Below are 27,470 nucleotides of genomic sequence, written 5' to 3'. Positions count from 1 at the left end.
CCTAACTGGAGGAGGAGGCTCCACAAATATCCCCATCCTCAATGATGTGGAAGCCCAGGGCAAATTGCAGAGGAGATTGCAGAGCCTTTGGCTTTGATCTTTATGTCGTCATTGTCTACAGGAATAGTGCCAGAAGACTGGAGGATAGCAAATGTTGTTCCCTTGTTCAAGAAGGGGAGTAGAGACAACCCTGGTATCTATAGACCAGTGAGCCTTACTTCTGTTGTGGGCAAAGTCTTGGAAAGGATCATAAGAGATAGGATTTATAATCATCTAGAAAGGAATAATTTGATTAGAGATAGTCAACATGGTTTTGTGAAGGGTAGGTCGTGCCTCACAAACCTTATTGAGTTCTTTGAGAAGGTGACCAAACAGGTGGAAGAGGGTAAAGCAGTTGATGTGGTGTATAAGGATTTTAGTAAAGCGTTTGATGAGGTTCCCCACGGTAGATTATTGCAGAAAATACGGTGGCATGAGATTGAGGGTGATTTAGCGGTTTGGATCAGAAATGGACTAGCTGTAAGAAGACAGGTGGTTGATGGGAAATGTTCATCCTGGAGTTTAGTCACTAGTGGTGTACCACAAGGATCTGTTTTGGGCCTCTGCTATTTGTCATTTTTATAAATGACCTGTAGGATGGTGTAGAAGGATGGGTGAGTAAATTTGCGGATGACACTAGTCGGTGGAGTTGTGGACAGTGTGGAAGGATGTTGCAGGTTACAGAGGGACATAGATAAGCTGCAGAGCTGGGCTGAGAGGTGGCAAATGGAGTTTAATGCAGAAAAGTGTGAGGTGATTCATTTTGGAAGGAGTAACAGGAAGACAGAGTACTGGGCTAATAGTAAGATTCTTGGTAGTGTGGATGAGCAGAGAGATCTCGGTGTCCATGTACATAGATCCCTGAAAGTTGCGCCCAGGTTGATAGGGTTGTTAAGAAGGTGCACGGTGTGTTAGCTTTTATTGGTAGAGAGATTGAGTTTCGGAGCCATGAGGTCATGTTTCAGCTGCACAAAACTCTGGTGTGGCTGCATTTGGAGTATTGCGTGCAGTTCTGGTCTCCGAATTATAGGAAGGATGTGGGAGCATTGGAAAGGGTACAGAGGAGATTTACCAGGATGTTGCCTGGTATGGAGGGAAGATCTTATGAGGAAAGGCTGAGGGACGTGAGGCTGTTTTCGTTAGAGAGAAGAAGGCTAAGAGGTGACTTAATTGAAGCATACAAGAAGATCAGAGGATTAGATAGGGTGGACAGTGAGAACCTTTTTCCTCGGATGGTGATGCCTAGCACAAGGGGACATAGCTTTAAATTAAGGGGAGATAGATATAGGACAGATGTCAGAGGTAGGTTCTTTACTCAGAGAGAAGTAAGGGCGTGGAATTCCCTGCCTGCAACAGTAGTGGACTCGCCAACTTTAAGGGCATTTAAATGGTCATTGGATAAACATATGGATGATAATGGAATAGTGTAGATGGGCTTTATATTGGTTTCACAGGTCGGCGCAACATCGAGGGCCTAAGGGCCTGTACTGCGCTGTAATGTTCTATGTTCTATGTTCAGTGCAAAATTAAGGCTGAAGTATTTACAGGTGGGTTAGTAAGTTTGCCGATGACACGAAGGTTGAGGGAGTTGTAGATAGTGTTGAGGGCAGTTGCAGGTTACAACAGGATATTGACAGGATGCAGAGCTGGGCTGGGAAGTGGCAGGTGGAGTTCAACCTAGATAAATGTGAAGCTATTCATTTTGCAAGGTCGAATTTGAATGCTGAATACAGTGTTAATGGCAGGATTCTTGGAAGTGTGGAGGAACAAAGGGATCTTGGAGTCCATGTACATATACAGTATCCCTCAAGTTGCCCCTCAGGTTGATAGGGTTGTCAAGAAGGTGTATGGTGTGTTGGCTTTCATTAACAGGGGGATTGAGTTTAAGAGCCGCGAGGTTTTGCTGCAGCTTTATAAAACCCTGTTTAGACCACACTTGGAATATTGTGTCCAATTCTAGTCACCTCATTATATGAAGGATCTGGATGCATTGGAGAAAGTGCAGAGGAGATTTACCAGGATGCTGTCTGGACTGGAGGGCATGTCTTATGAAGAAAGGTTGAGGGAGCCAAGGCTATTCTCACTGGAGCGAAGAAGGAAGAGAGGTGACTTGATAGAGGTGTAATAGGTGATGAGAGGTATGGATAGAGTGGATAGCCAGACTTTTCCCCAGGGTGAAAATGGCTGTCATGAGGGAACATAATTTTAAGATGATTGGAGGAAGGTATAGGGGAGATATCAGAAGTAGGTTCTTTACACAGAGAATTGTGGATGCGTGGAATGCACTGCCAGCAGAGATGATGGAGTCAGAATAATTACGGGCGTTTAAGCGACTCTTGGACAGGCGCATGTACAACAGTATATTGAAGGGGTGTAGGTTAGGCTGATCTTAGATTAGGATAAATGGTTGGCACAACATCAAAGGGCCTGTACTGTGCTGTACTGTTTTATGTTCTATGTTCTATACACAGCTTCAGCCAGAAGTGCTGGTTTGTGATCTATAATGGCCGCCTCCGCGGACTTCCGGTTGCGGCTATGCGGAGCTAAGCCGCACGTTCGGCAGCTCCCGCCAGGAACGGACCTTTGGGCTCTTATTAGGGCCCCCAGCGGCACTTTTTCGACGATTCCTGACGTGGGAAGGAGTCAGCAGCAGTTCCCCATTGGTGTATGGCCTGGACCAGGAGTGGGGCAAGCAAGAGAGCGGTGGCAGCGCCAAAGAAAACGCGAGGGAAGAAGCACAAGATGGCGGCCGGCGGAGACCTAGTCGAATGGAGGCAGTGGGTGCAGGAGCAGCAGGAGACTCTCCAGCACTGCTTTCGGGAGCTCAAAGTGGAGCTGCTAGAGCCGTTGAAGGCTTCCAGCAAGCTGCTGGAGGGAGACAGCCCAGGGGGTGGAAATCCGGGAGATCCGACAGCAGGCCTCTGAAAGAGAGGATGAGGCCTTAGCCCTCGCGGTAAAGGTGGAGATGCATGAGGCGCTCCACAAAAAGTGTCAGGAGCGGTTCGAGGAGATGGAGAACCGGTCGAGGCGGAAAAATTTGCGGATCCTGGACCTCCCGGAGGGGCTGGAGGGGTCGGACTTGGGAGCCTGCGTGGTCGTCCTGCTGAATTCGCTGGTGGGAGCTGGGTCCTTCCAGGGGTCCCTGGAGCTGGAGGGGGCCCACAGAATAATGGCAAGGAGGCCCAAGCCGAATGAGCCGCCACGGGCGGTGCTGGTGCGGTTCCACCGGTTCGTTGACCGGGAGTGTGTGCTCAGGTGGGCCAAGAAGGAGCGGAGTAGCAGGTGGGAGAACGCGGTGGTGCGGATCTACCAGGACTGGAGTGCGGAGGTGGCTAAGCGGAGGGCTGGGTACAACCGGACGAAGGTGGTGCTACACAGCAAAGGAGTGAAGTTTGGCATGTTGCAGCCGGCGCGTTTGTGGGTCACCTACAAGGACCGACACTTTTACTTCGAGTCCCCGGAGGAGGCGTGGGCCTTTGTGCAGGCTGAGAAGTTGGACTCAAACTGAGGGTTGGGAGCGGGGGTCTGTATGTAACTGTGTTATTTTCCGAGGGGGGGCTTTCTGTTAAATGCTGGTTCTGTGTGGTTTTCAAGGCGAGCGGGGCACTGTCTTTTTGCGTGGGTTCGGTGGATGGGCTCGAGGTGGGGGGTAGATATGTAGTGTGGGGCGCTGATGGTGGGAAGGGGGCTGGGGCCCCGCGAGGGGCTTGGGCCGACAATGGGAGCTGCCTTAGAAGAGGCGGGTCGGGCAGGTGGAAAGTGTGGGCTTTTTCCCGTGCTGAGGGTGGATGGGGGCGGGGTTGGAGCTGAGAAGCGCGGGCTCTTTTTTTCTTTTTTTCCCGCGTGAGAGCGGGAGGGGGAGGAGGAGAGCCTGCTGGTGGGCATTGGGGAGGAGGGGTAGCCCCACGCTGGGAGGGGTCGGAGGAGTGGCGGGAGTTGCCAGGGTCAGCAGGAGCCAGCTGACTTATGGGAGTATTATGGAGGGAGTAACGCGGCTGGGAGGGGTCCTAGCTTGGGGGGGAGGGGGTGGGGGGTACAGGGGTGCTGCTGGAATGGCCAGGAAGGAGCTGGAGTATGCAGGGGGGGTCGGGATGGGGGTTTGCCGCCGTGGGGAACGGGCCGAGCGGGGGGCGCTGGCCAGTGGCGGGCAGGGGAAGGGTTATGGCTAGTCGGCAGTGTTGCTCGTTCTGGGTGAGTGTGCTTTACACTCAATTGGCTCTGTTTCATTCCTAAGCTCTAGAGTCGCCAGGTATTCTTATGATACCGCCACAAGATTCAAGTTCAAGTTCAGATCAATGACTCAATACACCAGTTAGTAAGTTCAAACAAGACACGTTTATTATTACACAGTTATTTGCTACGCATGCATATAAACTAAGACTAAACTGTTCCTACCACTACTTAGGCCAATACTTATCTGAAATAAGGGAACTGCCGGATCAGGGAACAATGGCCTCTTGCTTTGTCCTGGATCCGCAGGCTTCCAGTTGGTGTGGACTAAAGGGGTCAGGAGTGTCTACTCTCGTAGCGTGCGTTTTATGACACTTACTTGTCGGTGTAGCAATTGGCCAGGCCTCTCCTCATGTTCACAGTCCTGGAGAGCTGCTGCAAAGGTGTTCTGCTGGGAGGGCCGGCTAAGAGCTGGGGTCAGGGTCTCTGTCTTATACTGTTTTGGGTTTTGCGCCCATCTGGGCAGACCCTCTATAAACTTGCAATCGATTGGGTCTCTTCCCAATCGATTGATTTGAATTTCCCCAATAACGGGGCTGTTCCTCGATCACTGGGCGGTTCTTTCCACCTTATTGGTGTCCTTTGTTTCAGACTCCACTGGCACCGGAATGTCTGACCTTCTATAGAATGTTTCAATCTCCTCTAATTGTTGTGTCCATTGTGCCCGGGAATCACCGGGAATCGCTCACTTAATATGGGCAGCTTGTTAGTTTCTATGCTGTCTGGTTTCTTCACAGACAGAATCCACAGAGAGGTTCTGCAACCTGCTTGCCTCCCTGTCATTGTCCAATTTTCCCTGCATGCAACTCAATGTTCCATTTTATGTCGGGAAGTGGCCAGCTTCGGTGGCTACAGCGAGGGAGGGGGGCAGGGAACCCCCTGATCCGGCTGATAACTTAGAATGTGAGGGGACTGAATGGGCCGGTCAAACGGGCCCGTGTGTTTACGCACCCGAAGGGGCTGAAGGCGGACGTGGCCATGCTTCAGGAGACGCACCTGAAGGTGGCGGACCAGGTTAGACTGAGGAAGGGCTGGGGAGGCCAGGTATTTCATTCGGGGCTGGATGCAAAAAATCGGGGGGGGTGGCGATCCTGGTGGGAAAATGGGTGTCGTTTGAGGCGTCAAATGTGGTGGCGGACAGCGGCGGGAGGTATGTGATGGTGAGCGGCAAGCTGCAGGGGGAGCGGGTGGTGCTGGTGAACGTATACGCTCCGAATTGGGACGATACGGGTTTTATGCGGCGCATGTTGGGCCGCATTCCAGATCTGGAGACGGGGGGCCTGATAATGGGGGAGGGGGACTTCAATACAGTGCTGGATCCCCCATTGGATCGATCCAGGTCCAGGACGGGTAGGAGGCCAGTGGCGGCTAAGGTGTTGAGGGGGTTTATGGACCAGATGGGAGGGGTGGATCCTTGGAGGTTTGCGTGGCCGAGGGCCAGGGAGTTTTCATTCTTTTCCCATGTGCACAAGGCCTATTCCCGGATCAATTTTTTTATTATGAGCAGGGGGCTGGTTTCGAGGGTGGAGGGTGCCGAATATTCGGCGATAGTCATTTCGGATCATGCCCCGCACTGGGTGGACCTCGAGCTGGGGGAGGAGAGAGACCAGCGCCCGCTCTGGCGCTTGGAGGTGGGGCTGCTGGCAGATGAGGAGGTGGGCGGGCGGGTTGGAGGATGTATTAAGAGGTACCTGGAGGCCAATGATAATGGGGAGGTTCGAGTGGGGACGGTCTGGGAGGCATTGAAGGCGGTGATTAGAGGGGAGTTGATCTCCATCCGAGCCCCTAGGGAGAGGAGGGAGCAGAGAGAGAGGGAGAGGCTGGTGGGTGAGTTGGTGAGGGTGGATAGGAGATACGTGGAGGCTCCAGAGGAGGGATTGCTGGGGGAGTGGCGTAGTCTTCAGGCCAAGTTCGACTTACTGACCACCAGAAAGGCGGAGGCTCAGTGGAGGAAGGCACAGGGAGAGGTTTATGAATATGGGGAGAAGGCGAGTAGGATGCTGGCGCATCAGCTCCGTAAGCGGGGTGCGGCCAGGGAGATTGGTGGAGTTAAGGATAGGGGAGGGAATGTGGTGCGAAGGGGGGCAGACATCAATGGGGTCTTCAGGGACTTTTACGAGGAATTGTATCGGTCCGAACCCCCAGCGGAGGGTGAATGGGGCGCTTCTTGGACCGGCTAGAGATTCCCGAAGGTGGAGGAGAGGCAGGTGGAGGGACTGGGGGCACCGCTTGAGCTGGAGGAGCTGGTCAAAGGGATAGGGAGTAGGCAGTCGGGGAAGGCACCGGGGCCAGATGGGTTCCTGGTCGAATTCTATAAAATGTATGCAGACCTGCTGGGTCCCCTGTTGGTTTGGACCTTTAACGAGGCAAGGGAAGGGGGGGCTTTGCCCCCGACTATGTCCCAGGTGCTGATTTCCTTCATCCTTAAGCGGGACAAGGACCCCCTGCAGTGTGGATCATACAGGACGATCTCGCTGTTAAATGTAGACGCCAAGCTGTTGGCGAAGATCTTGGCCACAAGGATAGAGGACTGTGTGCCGTGGGTCATCCACGAGGACCAGACGGGGTTCGTGAAGGGAAGGCAGCTGAACACCAACATACGGCGGCTCTTGAATGTTATTATGATGCCGGCGGTAGCGGGGGAAGCGGAGATAGTGGTGGTGCTAGACGTGGAGAAGGCCTTTGATAGGGTTGAGTGGTGGTACTTGTGGGAGGTGCTGGAAAGGTTTGGGTTTGGGGAGGGATTTGTCAGATGGGTGAGGTTGTTATAGGAGGCCCCGATGGCGAGCGTGGCCACGAATAGGAGGAGATCGGTGTACTTTCGGTTATACCAAGGGATGAGACAGCGGTGTCCCCTGTCCCCCTTGCTCTTTGCGTTGCCGATCGAACCCCTGGCCATGGCGTTGAGGGAGTCGAGGAACTGGAGAGGACTGGTGCGGGGTGGGGAGGAGCACTGAGTGTCGCTTTATGTGGATGACTTATTGCTATATGTGGCGGACCCAGTGGAGGGAATGCCGGAGGTGATGAAGATTCTCAGGGACTTCTCAGGGTATAAGCTCAACCTGGGTAAGAGCGAGCTGTTCGTCGTGCACCCGGGGGACCAGGAGGAGGGTATTGGTAGGCTCCCACTAAAAAGGGCGGAGAGGAGCTTTAGGTACCTGGGAGTCCAGGTGGCCAGGAGCTGGGGGGCCCTACACAAACTTAACCTTACAAGGCTGGTGGAGCAAATGGAGGAGGAGTTTAAAAGATGGGACATGTTGCCGCTGTCGCTGGCGGGCAGGGTGCAGTCAGTCAAGATGACGGTGCTCCCGAGGTTTTTGTTCCTGTTCCAGTGCCTCCCCATCCTTATCCCGAAGGCCTTTTTTAGGAGGGTCAACAGGAGTATTCCAAGATTTGTTTGGGCGCACGGGACCCCGAGGGTGAGAAGGGTGTTTTTGGAACGGGGCAGGGATAAGGGGGGGGGGGGGCTGGCACTGCCCAACCTCTGTGGGTACTATTGGGCTGCCAACGCAGCGATGGTGCGTAAGTGGGTAATGGACGGGGAAGGGGCAGCATGGAAGAGGATGGATATGGCATCCTGTGTGGACACGAGCATGGCGGCGCTTGTAACGGCACCATTGCCGCTCCCTCCAACGATGTATACCACGAGCCCGGTGGTGGCGGCTACCCTCAAAATTAGGGGGCAATGGAGACGGCACAGGGGGGAGGTGGGGGTTTCGATGGAGGCCCCGATACGGGGGAACCACCGGTTTGTTCCAGGGAGAATCGATGGCGGGTTCCAGAGTTGGCACAGGGCAGGTGTTAGGAGGTTGAGGGACCTGTTTGTAGATGGGAAGTTTGCGAGCGTAGGTGAGTTAGAGGGGAATTTCGGGCTCCCCCGGGGAACATTATTAGGTACATGCAGGTAAGGGCGTTTGCCAGGCGGCAGGTGGTGGGGTTCCCTCTGTTGCCCTCACGTGGGGTCCAGGACAGGGTGCTCTCGGGGGTGTGGGTTGGACGGGGGAGGATTTCGGACATATACCAAGTGATGCAGGAGGTAGACGTGGCCTCGGTGGAGGAGCTGAAGGGTAAATGGGAAGAGGAGCTGGGTGAGGAGATTGAGGAGGGGACGTGGGCGGATGCTCTGGAAAGAGTGAACTCCTCCTCTTCATGTGCGAGGCTTAGCCTCATACAGTTCAAGGTGCTACATAGGGCTCATATGACCGGGACGAGGATGAGTAGGTTCTTTGGGGGAGAGGACAGGTGTGCTAGGTGCTCGGGGAGCCCAGCGAACCATGCCCATATGTTCTGGGCATGCCCAGCGCTGGGGGAATTTTGGAAGGGGGTAGCAAGCACGGTGTCGAGGGTGATAGGATCCAGGGTCAAGCCAGGCTGGGGACTCGCAATATTTGGGGTTGAAGTGGAGCCGGGAGTGCAGGAGGCGAAAGAGGCCAGTGTTCTGGCCTTTGTGTCTCTAGTAGCCCGGCGGAGGATTCTTCTTCAGTGGAAGGATGCGAGGCTCCCAAGCATAGAGGCCTGGATCAACTATATGGCGGAGTTCATCAAATTGGAGAGGGTTAAATTTGCCCTGAGGGGATCAGTACAGGGGTTTTTCAGGCGGTGGCAGCCTTTCTTGGATTTCCTGGCAGAACGGTAGGGAAAAGAAAGGCCAGCAGCGGCAGCAGCCCGGTGGAGGGGAGGGGGTTGTTTTGGTGGGTTGGGTTGAAGGGACGGGCTTTTGTATTTAACGGCGGGGGGGGGGGGGGGGGGGGGGGGGGGGGGGGGGGGTGTTGTTCTTTTTTGTTTTTCTTCATTGTTAATATTTTTGTTTTTTGTTAATATTTTCTGTTATTGATATTTTGTGAAAATCTGAATAAAAATTATTTAAAAAAAATATATATAATGGCCGCCTCCTGAAGAACCCAGAATGACGGATGTCAGTCTTCAGCCAATTCAATTCACCCTACATGATATCAAGAAATGGCTGAAGGCACTGGACACTGCAACGGCTATGGGCCCTGTCAATATTCTGGGAATAGTACTTGTGCTCTAGAACTTGTCGTGCCCCTAGCCAAGCTGTTCCAGTGCAGCTACAACACTAGCACCTACCTGGTCATGTGGAAAATTGCCCAGGTTTGTTCTGTCCACAAAAAAACAGGACAAGTCCAACTGGAACAATTACCACCCCATCAGTCTATTCTCAATCATCAACAAAGGTATGGAAGGGGTCAACAACAATGCTATCAAAGGGGACTTGTTCAGTAATAAGCTGCTCACTGATGTTCAGTTTGGGTTCACTAGGGTCACTCGACTCCTGACCTCATTACAACCTTGGTTCAGACATGGACAAAAGAGCTGAATGCCAGAGGTGAGATGAGAGCAAATGCTCTTGACATCAAAGCAACATTTGACTGAGTATGGCATCAAAGAACCCCCAGCAAAACTGGAGTCAATGAGAATCAGGGGGTAAACTCTCTGCTGGTTGGAGTCATACCTTGCACAAAGGAAGATGGTTTTGGTTGTTGGAAGTCAATCATCACAGTCCCAGGACACGGCTAGGGTAGTGTCCTAGGTCCAATAATGTTCCGGTGCACCAGCATAAGGTCATATGTGGGGATGTACGCAGATGATTGCATAATGTTCAGCACCATTCGAAACTCCTCAGATACTGAAGCAGTGTGAGTCCATATGAAGCAAGACCTGGACAACAGTGGTTTGAAGCAGAAGATCAGCTGATCAGTGGGAAACCCGTTACTAATCCCACCCACCACCACATTTAGGCTGAAATTTTACCAGAAAATGGCAAAGAGTCAACTTCTGACTGAAAACTGATATGTTTCTCCCCAGAGAAAAAGTTGGGTGTTCTCAGCAGATTTTCTGACACTTTGTCAAAACATGCAGGGGTGAGGGAGGGGGTGGTTGGGGGGGCGGGGGGGGGGGGTGTTTTGAGCCGTCACTCTCATGGGTTGAGGCCTCATAGAGGTGACACAGCAGGTTGAGAAAGTGATTAAAAGGCATATAAGCCTCTAGTATTATAATTAGAAGCATAGAATACAAAAGTAAGAAAGTTGTGAGATATCGTTATAAAACACTACTTTGGTCTCAACTAGAGTATTGTGTCCAGTTCTGGGCTCACTTTAGGAAGGATGTAAAAGCTTTAAAGGGGATGTCAAAAATATTCAGAAGAATTATTCAGTGGATGAGGGTGTTCAGTTTTATGGATAGATTAGAGAAACTGGGGTTAAGTGAAGGCTTTGTTTATTTAACTTTCCCTGCTGTAAAAAAGAGGAATTGAAAGCACTTAGCTCATTTGCATGGAATGAGGAGCTACCAATCATAGCAAGAGTGTTTGTAAACATTGTGGTTAGCATCAATGGAGGACACTTGAGATGTATTCAAGCATGAAGGGAAATATAGATAAAGAAACACCGTAAGCAGCTCTGTCTGAACCAATAAAACTGTCAATCATTGACTAGAGAAATGTATTACTGTGTGAAATTGAATGGAAGATTTGCATTTCAAAGGCTGTCAAGGGATTTGAAGCCCTTTGATGTGTCCTTGGTGTTTCAGGAAGCCTCTGACACTATTAACATCTGCTGCTTTGAACACTTTTGTCTGAGGCAGCAGATGTTAGGAAAGGGTAAAGTGAAAATGCAGTGATTTATTTTTCACTCTATTGCTTAGACTGCTCTTCGGCTTTCAGGCAGGGGTGACTGATGGGGGTTTCTGATGGAGGTTTCTTATGGGGTGGTCTCTGATGGGGGTCTCTGAAGGGGGTTTAATGAAGATCTAATGGGGTGTCTGTTGTGGGTGTCGGTGGGGGGGGGGGTCAGGTTACCCTCATGCGTGTGTGCTTTGGGAGGGTGACCCATTATTCCTATGGTGGGAGTGGATGCCGCTACTTGTCAGTGGGGGTGGGGGGAGCGGTGGCAGGGTTTCCATCATTGAGGGGGGAGGGACAGCATCCTATGGTCTTTAGGGGGGTGCCTCAGTTATGCTGTGACCCCCTCAATCCACCTTCGAGTCCACACTTGGGCAAACCTACACCAAAGCCCGCTGGGTGGATTTCACACTGGGGCAAGAGAATAACTGGGATGGGAGGGCGGATGGAGACTTGGGCTTCCAGCCCATTAATGACATTAACATTTAGTTAAATGCTTTATTTGTATCCTCATGCCAGTGCAGGGCGGATAGCTGCTGAGGCTGCCAATCAGAGATTAGAGCATCGCAACAGGTTTGGCACCTTTTTCTCTCGGTGCTCCATTCACTTCCCAATCCAGGCAAATGGAGTTTAATCCAGGCAAATGCGAGGTGATGCATTTTGGAAGATATAATTCAAGAGCAAACTATATGGTCAATGGAAGAGTCCTGGGGAAAATTGATGTTCAGAGAGATCTGAGAGTTCATGTCCATTGTACCCTGAAGGTGACTGTGCAGGTCAATAGAGTGGTCAAGAAGGCATACAGCATGCTTGCCTTCATCGGACGGGGTATTGAGTACAAGAGTCGGCAGGTCATGTTACAGTTGTATCGGACTTTGGTTAGGCCACATTTGGAATACTGCTTGCAGTTCTGATCGCCACATTACCAGAAGGATGTGGATGCTTTAGAGAAGGTGCAGAGGAGGTTCACCAGGATGTTGCCTGGTATGGAGGGTGCTAGCTATGAAGAAAGGTTGAGTAGATTAGGATTGTTTTTGTTGGAAAGACGGAGGTTGCGGGGGGACCTGATTGAGGTCTACAAAATTATGAGAGGTATGGACAGGGTGGATAGCAACAAGCTTTTTCCAAGAGTGGGGATGTCAATTACAAGGGGTCACAATTTCAACGTGAGAGGGGGAAAGTTTAAGGAGATGTGCTTGGAAAGTTTTTTACACAGAGGGTGGTGGGTGCCTGGAACGCTTTGCCAGCGGAGGTGGTAGAGGCGGGCACGATAGCATCATTTAAGATGCATCTGGACAGATATATGAATGAGCGGGGAACAGAGGGAAGTAGATCTTTGGAAAATAGGCGACAGGTTTGGATAAAAGATCTGGATCAGCGCAGGCTGGGAGGGCCGAAGGGCCTGTTCCTGTGTTGTAATTTTCTTTGTTCTTTGTTCAATCGGGAAGCTTTAAATGGAGAAACCACCCAGTTGTACATGCAGATGGTCATGCTTATATTCCCAAATAATTCAAATTATGCCAATACATGTTTAAAGAAGACTATTTATTTATAATAATGATTATAAACAGAGAGATAGCAAGTGATCTTAAAATTAATCACTATGCTTTAATTCTAAAAAGGGTCTCGACTGAAGGTGAATAAATGTCACCCACACCTTTGGCCTCAGCTGAACTATAAGGGTCAGGCACCTAGAACAGACCAGTCACCTTTTGGTGCTCTGATAAGTGTTGAAGGTCAGTTATAAAGTGTCACAAGTGGGAAACACTTGAGAGCAGATCAATCTCTTTCCTTTTTGGCCAGTAGAAAGTGCATACTGGGGATTATGGTGATGTGGTGGTTATGTTATTGGACCAATAATCCTGAGGACTGGACTAATAACCTAGAGTTTAAATCCCAAATTGCGTCAATAAAAGTGATCACAAAGCTGGTAGTAGATTATTGTAAAACCCCAGTTGCCCTTTAGGGAAACGAATCTGCTGTCCTGACCGAGCTTGGCCTACATGTGACTCCAAACCTGCAGCAATGTGGTTGACCCTTATCTGCCCTCTGAAATGGCCGACCAAGTCACTCAAAACTAGATATGGGCAATAAGAAGCAACACCCAAATCCTGAGAATTGTTTCATCAAGAACAGCGGAATCTAAAAGAATTAAAATATTAATAGGAGTGTGAAGTTTATAAAGAGAAACGTTCACAGCAAGAGTCCCTCTTTAAACACGAGTCCTTCACTGCCGCAATGCTGCACAGTGCACTTGAATACAATATGCAAACTGCAGAGAAGATATACAGAACAGCCTTTCTGTACATTCCTTTATTGTAAGTACAAGGATTAAGCTTACTCCCAGATATAGAGGTTGTGGTGAAAGAATTTCTCCAATCCAAAAGGAAAACTGATTGCTGTTTTCCATAAGTTATTTAGGATTACATATTGGATAGCAAGATGTTTGGAAGTGAGTAATGTGGCAGTAAATTCAATTAAGCATTCTGTGTGATGATTCCCGAACCACAAGACAGAAGGGAAAGATTTTCATCCACTGAAAACCCATTCACTTAGAGTTCAAATCTGTCCCAAATCTACTTCCTACTAGAAATGTGCTCTTCTACACTTTTTTAAAAATTAAATTAATTAATTTCTATAGTTTATTTTAAGCTTGGTGCTCTGGGTGCATTCAAACAAAAGATATGTGATAAATATACATGACTACAAAATGGAGCAGGTATCCCTAATTGTAATGCAGTGGCAGTGAGCTGGGAGTCAGGTACGGTGGAAGATGGTGCAGTGTGTTGGGGGCCCAGAATGGATAGTGCACTCAGCATTTCTGAAGGGAGTACAATTGATTTGAACTATGTTTGAATAATTGAGATGGTAGTCTGCTCGAAGCTGGAGAGAATGATATCATTGCCAAAAGGCAGGGATTGCGGCTGGAGCCAGCTGCTCTGGAGACCTGAGGGAATGAACTCCGGCAAAAAAATAAGAGCTGGGCTGGGGCATGGTTCCCAAAAAAAGATGCTGGTGTGGGGAGGAGGGAGAGGTAGGCTTGCAGGGCAGGGGGAACAAGAATTTCTTATTGTTCCTGCAAAGACTCAAAAATGTTCCTTACATTGGCCTCTTCACTCCACTCTGCTGCATCACACTAGGTTTTGCTGGTGTTTAAGTCACCAGGTGGACATCCCCCTGATCCTTGTAAGATCATGAGTTTATCGGCCATAGCTCTGTAGTTAAATGTGCCCCTCACATGCCTGCTGTCGCAGATTGGAAAAGTTGTGGTCTGAGACTTCTAAGTGAATTTGGCCTGATTTTAACCCTCCCCCACAGGATTCTCACGGAGCAAAGTGAGGTTCAAATCAACCCTGCCGAATCTAAAACGTAATTATATTATAGCAGCAAATTGCTAGAAAATACTCTATGTGCTAAACAGGTGTGACTAACGCAGTGTTTCCTTAATACATACCAGTATTAGTATATACTGAGTACTTTATAGATGCCACAACATCACCTTCAAGTAGTGTGTCACACTGGTATGCTACTGGCTGGTCTTCCTTTTCAACGTGGATGGTGGGTTGATCTTCTTTCAGAATAATCGGCTCCTGGCCAGAGGTGAAACCGTCAGCTTTAAACAGAGCTGGTACAGACAATCAAAGATATAAAAGTACACATGTCTCACATGGCACCTACTTCCCATCCAGATGGCTTTGCATGTCAGCTCCAGGACTTTCTGTCACTCAAACCCTCGTGTCACCATAATGAGTGACGGTTGTAAATTTGCAACTGGACGCTGGATGGGCTGCTGTGCTATGGTCAAACTTTCCATTTCAGCCCACAGGAGGAAACAAATCTGGATAGTTTTCAATGCCATTGGTTGGGCCGATTATAATGCATCACTGATGGTGGTTGAGTCAGAATGTCCTATCTTGGCGCCTAAAGGGAACTGAACGTGATAAGCAGTTTCCACAGGGCCAAGTAGGAACAATCCCAATTTTCAAAAAAGATAGCAAACGTTTAAAAAAAACATATATGTAACAACACAAAGTGGGGGGGTGGGGGGACAATTTATTTTGCTAACTATTGGTTGCAATGTTAGTCACATGACCATGTTTTGCTGCGATCACCAGACTTTCAAATGTCATTTGTAGGGAACATCCATTACATCTTAAGGAATGGGGCAAGTCAATAATCATGCTAATCTATACCCACTTTTCCCCTTTTTGAACCAAATGCAATCAATGGCAGAAACAAGACAAGTTGAAGTTGATATTTTCAACACTATAATATGGGTAAAGATAAAATCATGGACATGCTGAATAATAAGTCAGTGGATTTCAGCTGTCAGTGATACATATTACAGATGTGTTTCCTGACAAACAATTGGTGGGGGGGAAATGCTGATGCAAAATCTAGTTATACTGCTACAATGTTGGTTCCTCACTGACTCATTCCCAGGCTCTTTTGTGTCATGGAGTCATACAAGCACAGAAACAGGCCCTTCAGCTCACCACGTCTGTGCCGACCATCAAATACCAATCTATACTAATCCCATTTACCAGCACTTGGTCAATAGCCTACTATGCCTTTGCAATTTAAGTGCTTTTCCAGGTGCTTTTAAAATGTTGCGATCGCACCTCCCTCCATTAACCTCTCAGGCAGCATGTTCCATATTTCCACCGCCTTTTGGGTGAAAAAATGTTTCCTTATGTCCCTTCTAAACCATTTACTCCTCACCTTAAACCTTTGCCCTCTGTTCTTAGACACCTCTGCCATAGAGAAAAGATTCTTCCGATCTATCCTATCTATGCCTCCCATAATTGTGTACATCTCTATCAGATCCCCCCCTCAGTCTCTGCCAGCTTTTAGCTGTAGCGTTGAGAGAAGGTTATATAACAGTCACCACCATTCATTAGAGTGTCAAGGGGCGGGATTCTCCGACCCTCCCGCCGGGTTGGAGAATCGCCAGGGGGGACGTGAATCCCGCCCCTGCCGGCTGCCGAATTCTCTGGCGCCAGGGGGCGGGAATCGCACCGCGCCGGTCGGCGGCCACTAGCAGCGGCCCTCCCGGCGATTCTCCAGCCTGCGATGGGCCGAGTGGCCCTCAGTTTTAGGCCGGTCCCGCCGGCGTAAATTACAACAGGTACTTACCGGCGGGACCGGGCTGTGTGGGCGGCCTCCGGGGTCCTCGGGGGAGTGTGGGGGGATCTGGCCCCAGGAGGTGCCTCCACGGTGGCCTGGCCCGCGATCAGGGCCCACCAATCCGCGGGCGGGCCGGTGCCATGCGGACACTCTATTCCTCCGCGTCGGCTGCTGTGGACCTTCGCGATGGCCGACGCAGAGTTGAACCCCCCCCTGCACATGCGCTGGAATAATGCCAGCACATGCTGGCACACACACGCATGTGCCAACTTGCGCCGGCGGGCGGTGGGCACCGGTTGGCCTGGTGCCAAGACTCTTCTGCACCGCCCGGCGAGGCGCAAACCACTCTGGCGCCGGCCTAGCCCCTTAAGGTGCGGGGGATTCCACACCTTCTGGGCGGCCCGATGCCGGAGTGGTTCATGCCACTCCTTGCCAGAGTTGCCCGCCCCACCGATTCCCGCAGAATCCCACCCAAGGTCTCTGGACAAAGGATAGCCTATGTGGACAAACCTGAAGAGGCGGGAGCAGTGGGAGGGAGTGAATTACAATTGGAAGGTATTAACTAATTAATTTAAAACAACATTAATGGTATTTTTAGCCCAAGTTAGAGTATATGTTCAGTTGTGTCCGTTGTAACTAACCAAATTAAATATAAATGTACTTGTACGTCTACAAATTTTTCCAAACAAATAGCAGAATCATAGGTTGATCTACAACATGGTAATAATGAACATCTCAACAAGTTTTACCTTTGATTGGAGTCTAAGAGCTCCTTGAAGTACAAAATCAGATTACTCTTTTTATTAAATGTGTTATGAAACAAGTTTCCCAACAATAACATTTGCTCATTTTAGAGTGAAGAATATGTTAATTTCTGGAAATGAATGGAGTTTTCTCTATTAAATACGACACCATAACTGTAGCCATTAAGGTGTCAATTTATTTTTATGTAAGCTTTCAGGATCACTCTGCTCTCTAATGGCCTGTTGAAATAAAACTATCATATTACTGCAGTGTTGTTTCTCTCCGTAACTCTGTTCAGGTTGGTTAAAATAAACTGTTGAGAAGCTTTCTTCAAAGTAAAAGAAAGAGGGAAAGATTTGCATTTATATATTCTTTTCATAATCACAGGATGTCCCAAAGTGCCTTACAGCCAATGAAGCTCTTTTGAAGTTTCGGCACTGTTGTAATATAGGAAGTCTAGCAGCCAATTGCACAAGAAAACTCTCACAATTAGCAATGCGACAATGAGCAGATTATCTGTTTTTATGATGCTGTTCGAAGGGTAAAATATCAGCCTGGGCACTGGAGATAATCTGCTCTTCTTTGAAATTGTACAAAGGGATCTTTAATGTCCACCTGAGAGGGCAGATTAGGGCCTTGGTTTAACGTCACAGTACCTCTGATAGTGCAGCTCTCCCTCAGTACTGCACTTGAGTGCCAGCCTTGATTTTATGCTCCATTCATAGATTTCATAGAATTTACAGTGCAGAAGGAGACCATTCGGCCCATCGAGTCTGCACCGGCTCCTGGAAAGAGCACCCTACCCAAGGTTAACACCACCCTATCCCCATAACCTAGTAACCCCACCCAACACTAAGGGCAATTTTTGACACTAAGGGCAATTTATCATGGCCAATCCACCTAACCTGCACAACTTTGGACTGTGGGAGGAAACCGGAGCACACGGAGGAAACCCACGCACACACGGGGAGGATGTGCAGACTCCGCACAGACAGTGACCCAAGCCGGAATCGAACCTGGGACCCTGGAGCTGTGAAGCGATTGTGCTACCCACAATGCTACCGTGCTGCCCAAATGTTCCCCATTCCTGGAATGGGACCTTAAACTGACCAAACATGTGGCTTAAAGGTGAGACAGCTACCAACTGAGTGGTAGTTTAATAGGGGCTGTTTAGCACAGGGCTAAATCGCTGGCTTTGAAAGCAGACCAAGCAGGCCAGCAGCACGGTTCGATTCCCGTAACAGCCTCCCCGAAAAGGCGCCGGAATGTGGCGACTAGGGGCTTTTCACAGTAATTTCATTTGAAGCCTACTCGTGACAATAAGCAATTTTCATTTCATTTCATACCTCATCTGACCACATAGGTCAATTAACATCAGTGTTTCAGTGGGAAATGCTGTACAACATCCCTTCCTGCCCACTGTTACTCGTGTGGCAGATATCTATTGGAATAAACAGAGAAATGGAGAGTGGGCCACCTGCCAAGATCTGTGCTGTTTCTATTTGAAAACTTGACGCTTTCCCCTTCCCATGACCCCTCCCTCCACTTATTGATATGAAATGTATTCTGTTAACTCTACAGTGATAAAGGAACTTTATTTTTGTTCTATCCAACATTGCAAATACTAAGCTTTGACAAAGGGTCGTCTGGACTCGAAACGTTAGCTCTTTTCTCTCCCTACAGATGCTGTCAGACCTGCTGAGATTTTCCAGCATTTTCTCTTTCGTTTACTAAGTTCTACTTGTTAGTTCTGAATATCAGAATATAACCACAGAGGGGGAGAACATTCAGGGACTGTATGCAGCTGTTGGTCACCCCTCCTATAATCTTGTTCTACGGTTTATCATCCATTTTCTCTTGATTGTACTTCTGTGAAGCACCTTGGGAAGCTTTTCTATGTATAAATGCGAGCTATTGTTGTATAAAACATGGCTCAATGTATGTCTTATGTAAGAGTGTTTAATGAAAACTCAAACGATTATAAAGCCCTCTTTAAAAAAATTACCGAGATCGCTCATCATACCACTGAGCTCAAATCAGTAGAACTGACACCGTACTCAGCACCTCATGCCTTCAACTTCCCACCGCCTCACACACACACACACACACACAAATGCACAAATCATTATTTTTAAGGGACATGTTGATCCATTTAAAGTACACTGGGCTGGATTCCGTCGGCAGGATTCTCCACCTCGCCGGCAGCACACTCACGCCCACAGATTTTCCGACGTGGGAGTGCCCACAATGGGAAACCCCATTGGCCAGTTGGCGGGAAGTAGGATCCCACTGCCGGTGGGGGGGGGGCACCAGAAAACGAGTGCGACAGGATGGAAAATCCCACCCACTGATTTTAAACATGCTAACACCTTCAGTAGAATCATCAATAGGCGAATGCCCTGTCGCCTTGGAAAATCAACAATAGTAATTTCTTGTTTATTTGAAAAGAAAATGAGTTTCTTCAAACCCCTAAAGCTTTCTTTTGACTTCTGTATAGTCTACTCAAAATGTATTTGCAATAAATAAATTCTATGTCTCCTTTCATCTAAAAAGGAGGTCGTTAGATCTTCCTTCTTGACATAATTGGTCTTGGTATTCATTGCCACTTTATACATAATATTGTGGGGAAAATGATGATTCGCCCTCCCTAAGCACAAAATAGCTTCTGCAAACACTATTCTTCATGATAGCGTTGGCACATGAACAAATCAGTGAACTTTCATGTTCAGTTTTCTTCAATCCAGCAAAGTAAGTAGGACACATTGAAACAGTTCCAACATTATAAATTTTGAAGAAGTTGGAGAAATGAAAACACTCAAGATAGTTACAGATAAACAGCCTTTGCTACATTCTTCCAGTTGATAAAGATTTTCCTTTTGAATAAACTAAGGTGACGAGCCAAGGATTATAAAGCATGGCGCTGCCAAAGTTGGAAAGCTGAAGAGGGAAGATAAATTAAGATGTGCAGGTATGTCATGTACACAAAAAGCAGGACATATCAAACCCAGCCAATTACCGTCCCATCAATCTACTCTAGATCATCAGTAAAGTAATGGAAGGGGTCATAACAGTGCTATCAAGCAGCACTTGCACAGCAATAACCTACACGGTGACCCTCAGTCTTGGTTCTGCCAGGGCTGCTCGGCTCCTGACCTCATTACAGCCTTGGTTCAAACATGAGTAAGAACTGAATTCCAGATGTGAGGTGAGAGTGATTACTCCTGGCATCAAGGCAGCATTTGAAAAAGTATGGCATCAAGGAGCCCTAACAAATCTGAAGTCAATGGGAATCAGGTGGAAAACTCTCTGCTGGCTGGAGTCACACATGGCACAAAGGAAGATGCTTGTGATAGTTGGAGGTCAATCATCTCAACTTCAGAACATCACTGCAGGTGTTCCTCAGGGTAGTGTCCTAGGCCCAACCATCTTCAGCTATTTCATCAATGACCTTCCTTCCTTCCATCATAAGGTCAGAAGTGGGGATGTTCGCTGATGACTGTATAAGGCCCCCTGGATGGGGTTGAGCTCTGGGCAGCGTGGTAGCCTGGCACCCCAATGCCACCTGGGCAATGTGACACTGCTAGCCTGGCACCTTGGCAGTGCCACCTGGGCACCCTGGCAGTGCAATTCTGGCTTTGCCAGGGAACTCAAGGGGTACTGGCAGGAATGGTGCCAGGCTGGAAGTGCTAAAGTACCCCGGTGCCAGGTTGTCCGTGCCTGGTATGGAACCCGGGGATGCCCTGCCCTTATGAGGTGGGGCAAGGGGGGGGTGAGTTCGAGTACCCCCCAATCGATAAGTTAGGGCGTTGAGGGGGCCCGGTGGCCACGGTGGAGGACGGGGATAGAGAGATCGGAGCACAATTTAAAATTGGCACCCCGACCTCCTCCTGCACTGACGAGCTGAGTGAGGTAAGTGCGTTCTTGGCAGGGCGTACCCCGCAGAAACCCTCAAAAAAACAAATAGCGGGGTCGTTCTCGGCGCTGCAGCCTACAAGAAACACCACACTTTTCGCACCCTAAACTGGACTAATTTTTTCTGTTAAATCTCACCCGTTGTTTAAGGGTGTCGAAATGTTCAAGTGTATTTTATTCTGCAGCATGTCATAAACTGTACCATTGGTGCAGTATGACATCCTAGAAAATGTAAGTTCATAAAATAAGAATTTATACATGACTGAAGTTTTTACCGTTGTCATGGAAGTATATAATGCAGACATGGCGTAAAAGCAAGCACATCTTCAGAGATAAACGCTAATTGATTCAGAGGTAATTTACATCATGAAAATATATCATCTCAAAAATATCTTGACTTGGTATAGATGGCAAGGTGAACCCAACCCCTAAAATCAAAACAATATCATTTCACAGGTCAAAAAGGATAGCCAAATAACTAAATTTTAACTTCATTGCGAAAAAGGATTCTGCAAGAAGTGAGACAATGCCAGGTCTAAAGAGAGGACGTGATTGTTCACATAGAATTCCTACAGTGCAGAAGGAGGCCTTTCTGCACCAACCCTAGCCCATTCCTCCACCCTGTCCCCGTAAGCCCACCTAACCTGCATATCTTTGAACACTGAGGGTCAATTTTAGCTTGGCCAATCCATCTAACTTGCACATCTTTGAACACTAAAGGGTCAATTTTAGCATGGCCAATCCACCTAACCTGCACATCTTTGAACACTAGGGGGAAATTAGCAAGGCTAATCCACTTAACGTGCACATTTTTGGACTGTGGGAGGAAACCGGAGCACCCGGAAGAAACCCACGCAGACACGAGGAGAAAGTGAAAACTCCACAAAGTCACCCAAGGCCGGAATTGAAACCGGTTTGCTGGAGCAGTGCTAACCACTGTTACTCAAGGGCACACTGGTTAAGGCCTGTGGACCTCTCAAGATCCGCAAGAGCCTTTCAGCTACACAGGAGTGATGAGGAAATATTAAACTGACACGATAAATGCAATTGCAGAGCAATCCATGAGTCATTGCAAATGGGCACATTTATTTTTTTAATGGCAAACAGGAACATTATTCACAATCAAAGGAGCGGTGAGATTTTATCTTGGGAAAAAGAATGGGCCACATCACCAACACACAGATGTCTCCAGAGACTAGCCTTCTCTTCACTTCGACCTCACCTAATAAGAGAGAGGCAACAAGTGTTTCCCTGTCAGGAAAATCCATGACAAAAAGATTTCACCGATCTCAACTGGAAGCTGGAGGAATTGGGTGAAGCAATGAGGGTCAGTGGACAAAGGTCATGTGGAAAGACAAAAAAGGAGATTCTCAAAAGAAAAACATTGTACTTGTACCCTATCAAACGCAATGCCCCTTTTTTCTCTTCCCCATATCCTCCAGCAGCAAGAACACACTGACCTTCACAGATTCCACTGCTGGTCCAGAGACTCCTTCTCAGGGGTCTCAATGTTAGGCTGTGGGCGATTCCCGGGAATCTATCAGCAATCGAAGTAGCAGTCATCTACCTAAAAAAATAATAATCCCTCTTGTAAAATCAGTAGACATCCGTGCTGTTAACTGTTACGTTTCAGCTTCTGTCAAAATATTTTTAACACGTTCACAGCAAAAAGGGCAGTTCTCTAATGAGGCTATGAACCCACATGCCTTGAGTGAGCTAGCGTGCCAAATGGAGGAAATCATATGCACCAAGTACAATGCACAACTCAGGGTTCCTGAATGCCACAAGTTCACACACTCACATAAGGTTTCTGTTATCCCAGGCATTATAAATGTGCGCTACAGCAGCACGGGCAGCTAGGGCAGCACGGTAGCACAAGTGATTAGCACTGTGGCTTCACAGCGCCAGGGTCCCAGGTTCAATTCCCTGCCTGTGTGGTCACTGTCTGTGCGGAGTCTGCACGGTCTCCTCGTGTCTACGTGGGTTTCCTCCGGGTGCTCCAGTTTCCTCCCACAGCCCAAAGACGTGCAGGTTAGGTGGACTGGCCAAGCTAAGTTGCCCTCAGTGCCCAAAAAAGGTTAGGAGGAGTTATTGCGTTATGGGGATAGGGTGGAAGTGAGGGCTTAAGTGGGTTGGTGCAGTGTCGATGGGCCAAATGGCCTCATTCTGCACTGTATGTTCTATGTACACATCTCTCACCTTCCTCTTTCCAACATATGTCTCTTTTATATCTACTTGCAGGAGAAGGCGGCATATAATAGGAGGCAGCACGTGTAGATGATGGTGAGGTCATTAAAGCTGTGATCATTGACTCATAAGTTGGGTGCCATGGAGACGCTAAGTCTTTTGGCAGTAGAAAGAGTGAGAGAAACTGGCGTCAGAGTGTTCCGCCAAAGATGTGGCTGGTATTCTTTGCTTCTCATTCACTATCTCGCACAGTATAATGTTCTGCAATGCCTCGCCATGTGAAACAAAATTTCCAGGGGCGCCTTACAATGAGCATTGTAAATTATATTCTTATTCTATTCCTTGAGAGGTCCAAGAAGAAATAGTGGCCAAACCTAATGCCTAGCCACAGCTGAGCACCTTACCCTCTCTCCCTCATGCCAAGAGTGGTAAGCGCCATCACAAATGTAACCATCTTAGGGTTGTGCCTCAGTTACTGAACTATAGAAGAAAGTATTCGATGAAAAAGATGATTTACAAAGAGTAAAAAATGCCGAAGAAATTTCATGTGATATAAACTCTTAGCCAAGGGGCAAGGCTGGCTTCTTTTGGTTGTTGATTCCAACAATTCAAACCACACAAGGTCTGTGCGTTTACACAGGCAAGTTTAATAACTCATCATCAGCACTTTGCGGTATATAGTGTGGCAAACAACCTCTGCCATTTGGGGAAGTCAACAAAGAAATCTGCAACCTGCATTTGTGCAATGTCACATGGCCACTTGATTGAGCTGCAAACTGTGATGGAGGACTGCAAGGACCCCTTGCAGAAACCCCTTCCCCCCCCCCCCCCCCCCCCCCCCCCCCCGCCGCACTGGCACTTGTCATATATTTAGGCAGAAATAATGATAATCACTTATTGTCACACGCAGGCTTCAATGAAGTTAGTGTGAATAGCCCCTAGTCACCACATTCCAGCACCTGTTCGAGGACGCCGGTGCGGGAATTGGACCCACGCTACTGGCCTTGTTCTGCATTACAAGCCAGCTGTTTAGCCCACTGTGCTAAACCAGCCCCTATGACCATGATGAACGCAATAAGAACCTTGTATTCCAAGGATGGGGAATTCTAATGTATTGCAGATTACCTTATCTGGATTCTTTAGTCACAATATTGCCTTCCTTACTCCCTGGGCAATAAACATTTCCCAGGTGGTATATGAGGAAAAGGAAAATCACTTGAATTAGTGTCTGTTCCATTTTCCATCGCCCCAGAATTTCAGAAGGGGACCTGGGCCTCCAGCTATAATAGCTGTTCATCAGGCCCCTCCCAGCTCAATTTCCACTTGCTGCAACTGAAGAGCCCTCATTCACAGTGGCATGTGAAGAAATTGGCAGTGAGCCTTACACACTGAATCCTCCAGATCAGAGTTTCTGGGGGTGGGGTGGCAGACGGCAAGTGTGAAGAGGGCCCCAAAGCCTAGCCCATTTATTATTGCAGGGCCCAAATGGAATTTTGAGCCTTGGGCCTTCAGATCTGCTGTTCTCCAACAGCCACCACAAAACCACTTGTACTTAGAAAGTGCTTGTAATGCAATTAAACATCCTACGAAGTTTGCCAGAAATATTACAAAACCAAATTTGACTCCAAACCACATTAAATGTACCTACACCTCAGGGAATTCAATGCTTCAAGAAGGGAGCGCACCACCACCTTCTGAAGGGCAATTAGAGATGGGCAATAAATGCTGGGCTAGCCACATCCTGTAAATTATTTTTTTTTAAAAGGACGGCAGATTTCAAAGTGTGGCTTAAACGAAGAAGGAGAAGTAGAGAAGTGGAGAGATTTAGGGAGAGAATTCTAGAGCTTAGGGCCTTGACAGCTGCAATCACTGACTTCAATGGTGGAGTGATTAAAATCAGGGATGCCCAAGAGGCCAGAGCTACATGAGGACAGATGTCCCAGAGGGCTGTGTGGCTGAAGGGTATTACAGAAAGAGGGAGGGGCGAGATTATGGAGGAGAATTGAAGATGAGGATGGGAATTTCAAAGTTGAGGCGTTGCTTAACGGGGACCCAATGTGCATCAGTGATCGGGGCACAAGGCGATAGTAGAGCTGTGCTTGGCAAACTGGGCCTGTGCTGCCGTGTTTTTGAGCCATGCTAATGACCCAGTTCACCAAAGTCAGGCACTTTAAGGCTTTCATGCATGGAGCACACATCTGGTGCACTCCTTGTATTGGGTATTTGGGAAAGGGTCAGGGGAGGGAGTACCGTTGGGGCCAGTATCTTGGGAAACCTGCTTTCAACACCCATTACAATGTTGTTTTCACAATTGTCCCTCTCCTGGAACTTATTAGAAAATTTGGCTGCAGGAAAGTGGCATGTGGCTGTGCCAAAAATGAAGGTTTGTTTTGTCTAGGATTTAGCTTGGTATTGGTTTCTTTAATTCTGTCACAGTGAACAAGAAATCGAAACGTAACTTTACTTGTAGAAATTGTAAACCAGTTTATGTCAATGCAATCTGATAACAATTGTTCCATTGGTTGGCAAGCCAATGTGCTTGAGACGATGATCCAAGCAGTAGAATCCAATTAAGAACATGCTGTACAATTGCTCGACCTGTATGCCTAATAGCGGCAGCTCAGTTTGAATAGATAGTTGTTCAAATAACTGATTAGTTCTGGTTACTGTTTCTGGTGGTTATTAGCCCGTACTTTTCAACTCACTGAGTTTAAATTAGTTTTCAAACTCTGACTGATTGTCTAACTGGAACCCCTGAAAAGAATTAGATAAGCTCGACAGCTTCCATAATTGCAAAGGATTAATTGAACATCCACATAAAGAATGTCATAGATTTAGCATTAGAGTTGTGGACTATTTAGTATTTTCCACTCTTCGAGAAGGTAGTAAAATATAATTGCTTTAAACTTAATTGCTGTAAACATGTGTTATGTTTCTGCTGTTGCTCACTTGTTCATTTAATGTTTAATAAAATTGTTTGGCATTTAAAGGTGAATAGAAGGTCAGCTCTGGGTGTTATTCTGCCATATTTTTAAGACGGCAGATGCAGTGACGATGTGGAGAGGGCTAGCAGTAGTAATTTGAAAAAGAACACTATGTCCTTTAACTTGTGTGTCAAGACATCATGGAAATAAGTTCATTTGCGAGGGTGTAGAGAAGAGGAGCTCATCTATGAACATAACCTGAAACATCAAAGCCAAAGATATCTTGACTAAAAAGAGTAGGAGAACCCAAAAAGGTATAGAGCGGGATTCTCTGAGACTAAGTGTTGATACCGGAGCAGGATTCGTGGACTTCTACAACAGCCAAACTGGCGCCGCACCTGGACCAATTCACCAACCGTTATGCGGGCGAGCACCAGCTGCACGTGGAACACGATCGTATCCACGGAGAAACGGTGCTGAATTTGCCAGGTTTGGGACTGACACTCAGGAGGCTGACAAGCTGCAGCCACATATACACACTTCACTCCCCGCACACACCATCCCAGCCAACAAGGTGGCAGCAAGAAGAGTGGCACCCCGTTTCACCGACACTGAATTGTCGACCCTGGTAGACGGCATGGAGGAGAGACAGACGACCCTGTACCCCCAATGTGGGGAGGAGGCTGCCAGACACCGCCGTTCGCCATGTCTGGGCGGAGGTGGCAGATGTCATGAGCGCCATGGGCAACACTGTCAGGACTGGCCAGCGGTGCCGTAAAACACTGCACAACCAGGGCAGCCAGTGTAAGTAGGCATCACTGTGCCCCTCGCACCAAGCCCTGTCCCACACATCAGTAACCACAACACCCCCCACCACCCGGAGGGCGGCCGAACCCCCACCCTGCACCACATGCCAGCACCCATACCAGCCGCCATGGCCGGGTGCCCTGACCACTGAAGCAACGAGCCACCCACCCACTGGACTCCTTTGCCTTTGACTGTCTAACACTGTGTGCTTTCTGTCCCCCCCAACCCTGCCCCCAGAAGAAGCCGCTCATAATCATCATGAGAGGGAGAGGACTGGAGGGGTACTGTGGACCTCCTTTACCACAGCGGAACAGAGGGCACTGGACCTGGTTGGTGGGCCCGGAGCGAGCACAGTCGCTGAAGTGGAAGTCAGCATCGGGCGAGGAAGTAAGACCCCGCTGAGTTACGGTTCCCCATGGCACATGTGTCAGCCACCACCACTCCCACACCTCTCCCCTCATCACTCCTCACACCTCCCTCCGCCCAATCAACTCCCCCCCCCCCCCCCCCCGCGATGCAATCATTTGTCCTGTCTTTTGTCTTGCAGGAGCTCCTGGTGATGAGGCGTGCCCTCCTGGGTGCTCCCGCCCCCGACCCCAACCAGAACTACAAGTGGAGAGCAGAGAGAATGAGAACACGGACAGGGCCGGAAGCCATCGACCCGCATCCCATGACACTCCGGAGCCCGAGTCCAGTAAGACAGCAACTTTCCAAACACAGCTGTCTCCAACACCCTCCACCATCCCAGAGACACTCACCGTGGTTGGGCATGTTAGTGAAGAAGCTCCTGGGACACTATCTGGTGTGCACCACACACAACTGTCGCAGGGACCAGGGACAGCATGAGGGGTTATCAGCAA

At 48.5% G+C, this 27,470-nt stretch overlaps 1 protein-coding gene across 1 annotated transcript in view; it reads right to left on the bottom strand.

Annotated features, from left to right (window-relative positions):
* The window catches only part of LOC119967921 (sperm acrosome membrane-associated protein 1-like), a 254,581-nt gene that overhangs the window by 33,068 nt on the left and 194,043 nt on the right, over nt 1-27,470 (bottom strand). The window contains exon 5 of the mRNA XM_038801018.1: nt 14,364-14,499. Coding sequence (XP_038656946.1) covers nt 14,364-14,499 — 136 coding nt within the window. The remainder of the gene's footprint in view (nt 1-14,363; nt 14,500-27,470) is intronic.

Source organism: Scyliorhinus canicula, chromosome 6, assembly GCF_902713615.1.
Source record: "Scyliorhinus canicula chromosome 6, sScyCan1.1, whole genome shotgun sequence".
Classification (NCBI taxonomy): domain Eukaryota; kingdom Metazoa; phylum Chordata; class Chondrichthyes; order Carcharhiniformes; family Scyliorhinidae; genus Scyliorhinus; species Scyliorhinus canicula.
The sequence above is the reverse complement of the archived record's forward strand: the minus strand, read 5'-3'. Positions and strand labels throughout refer to the sequence as shown.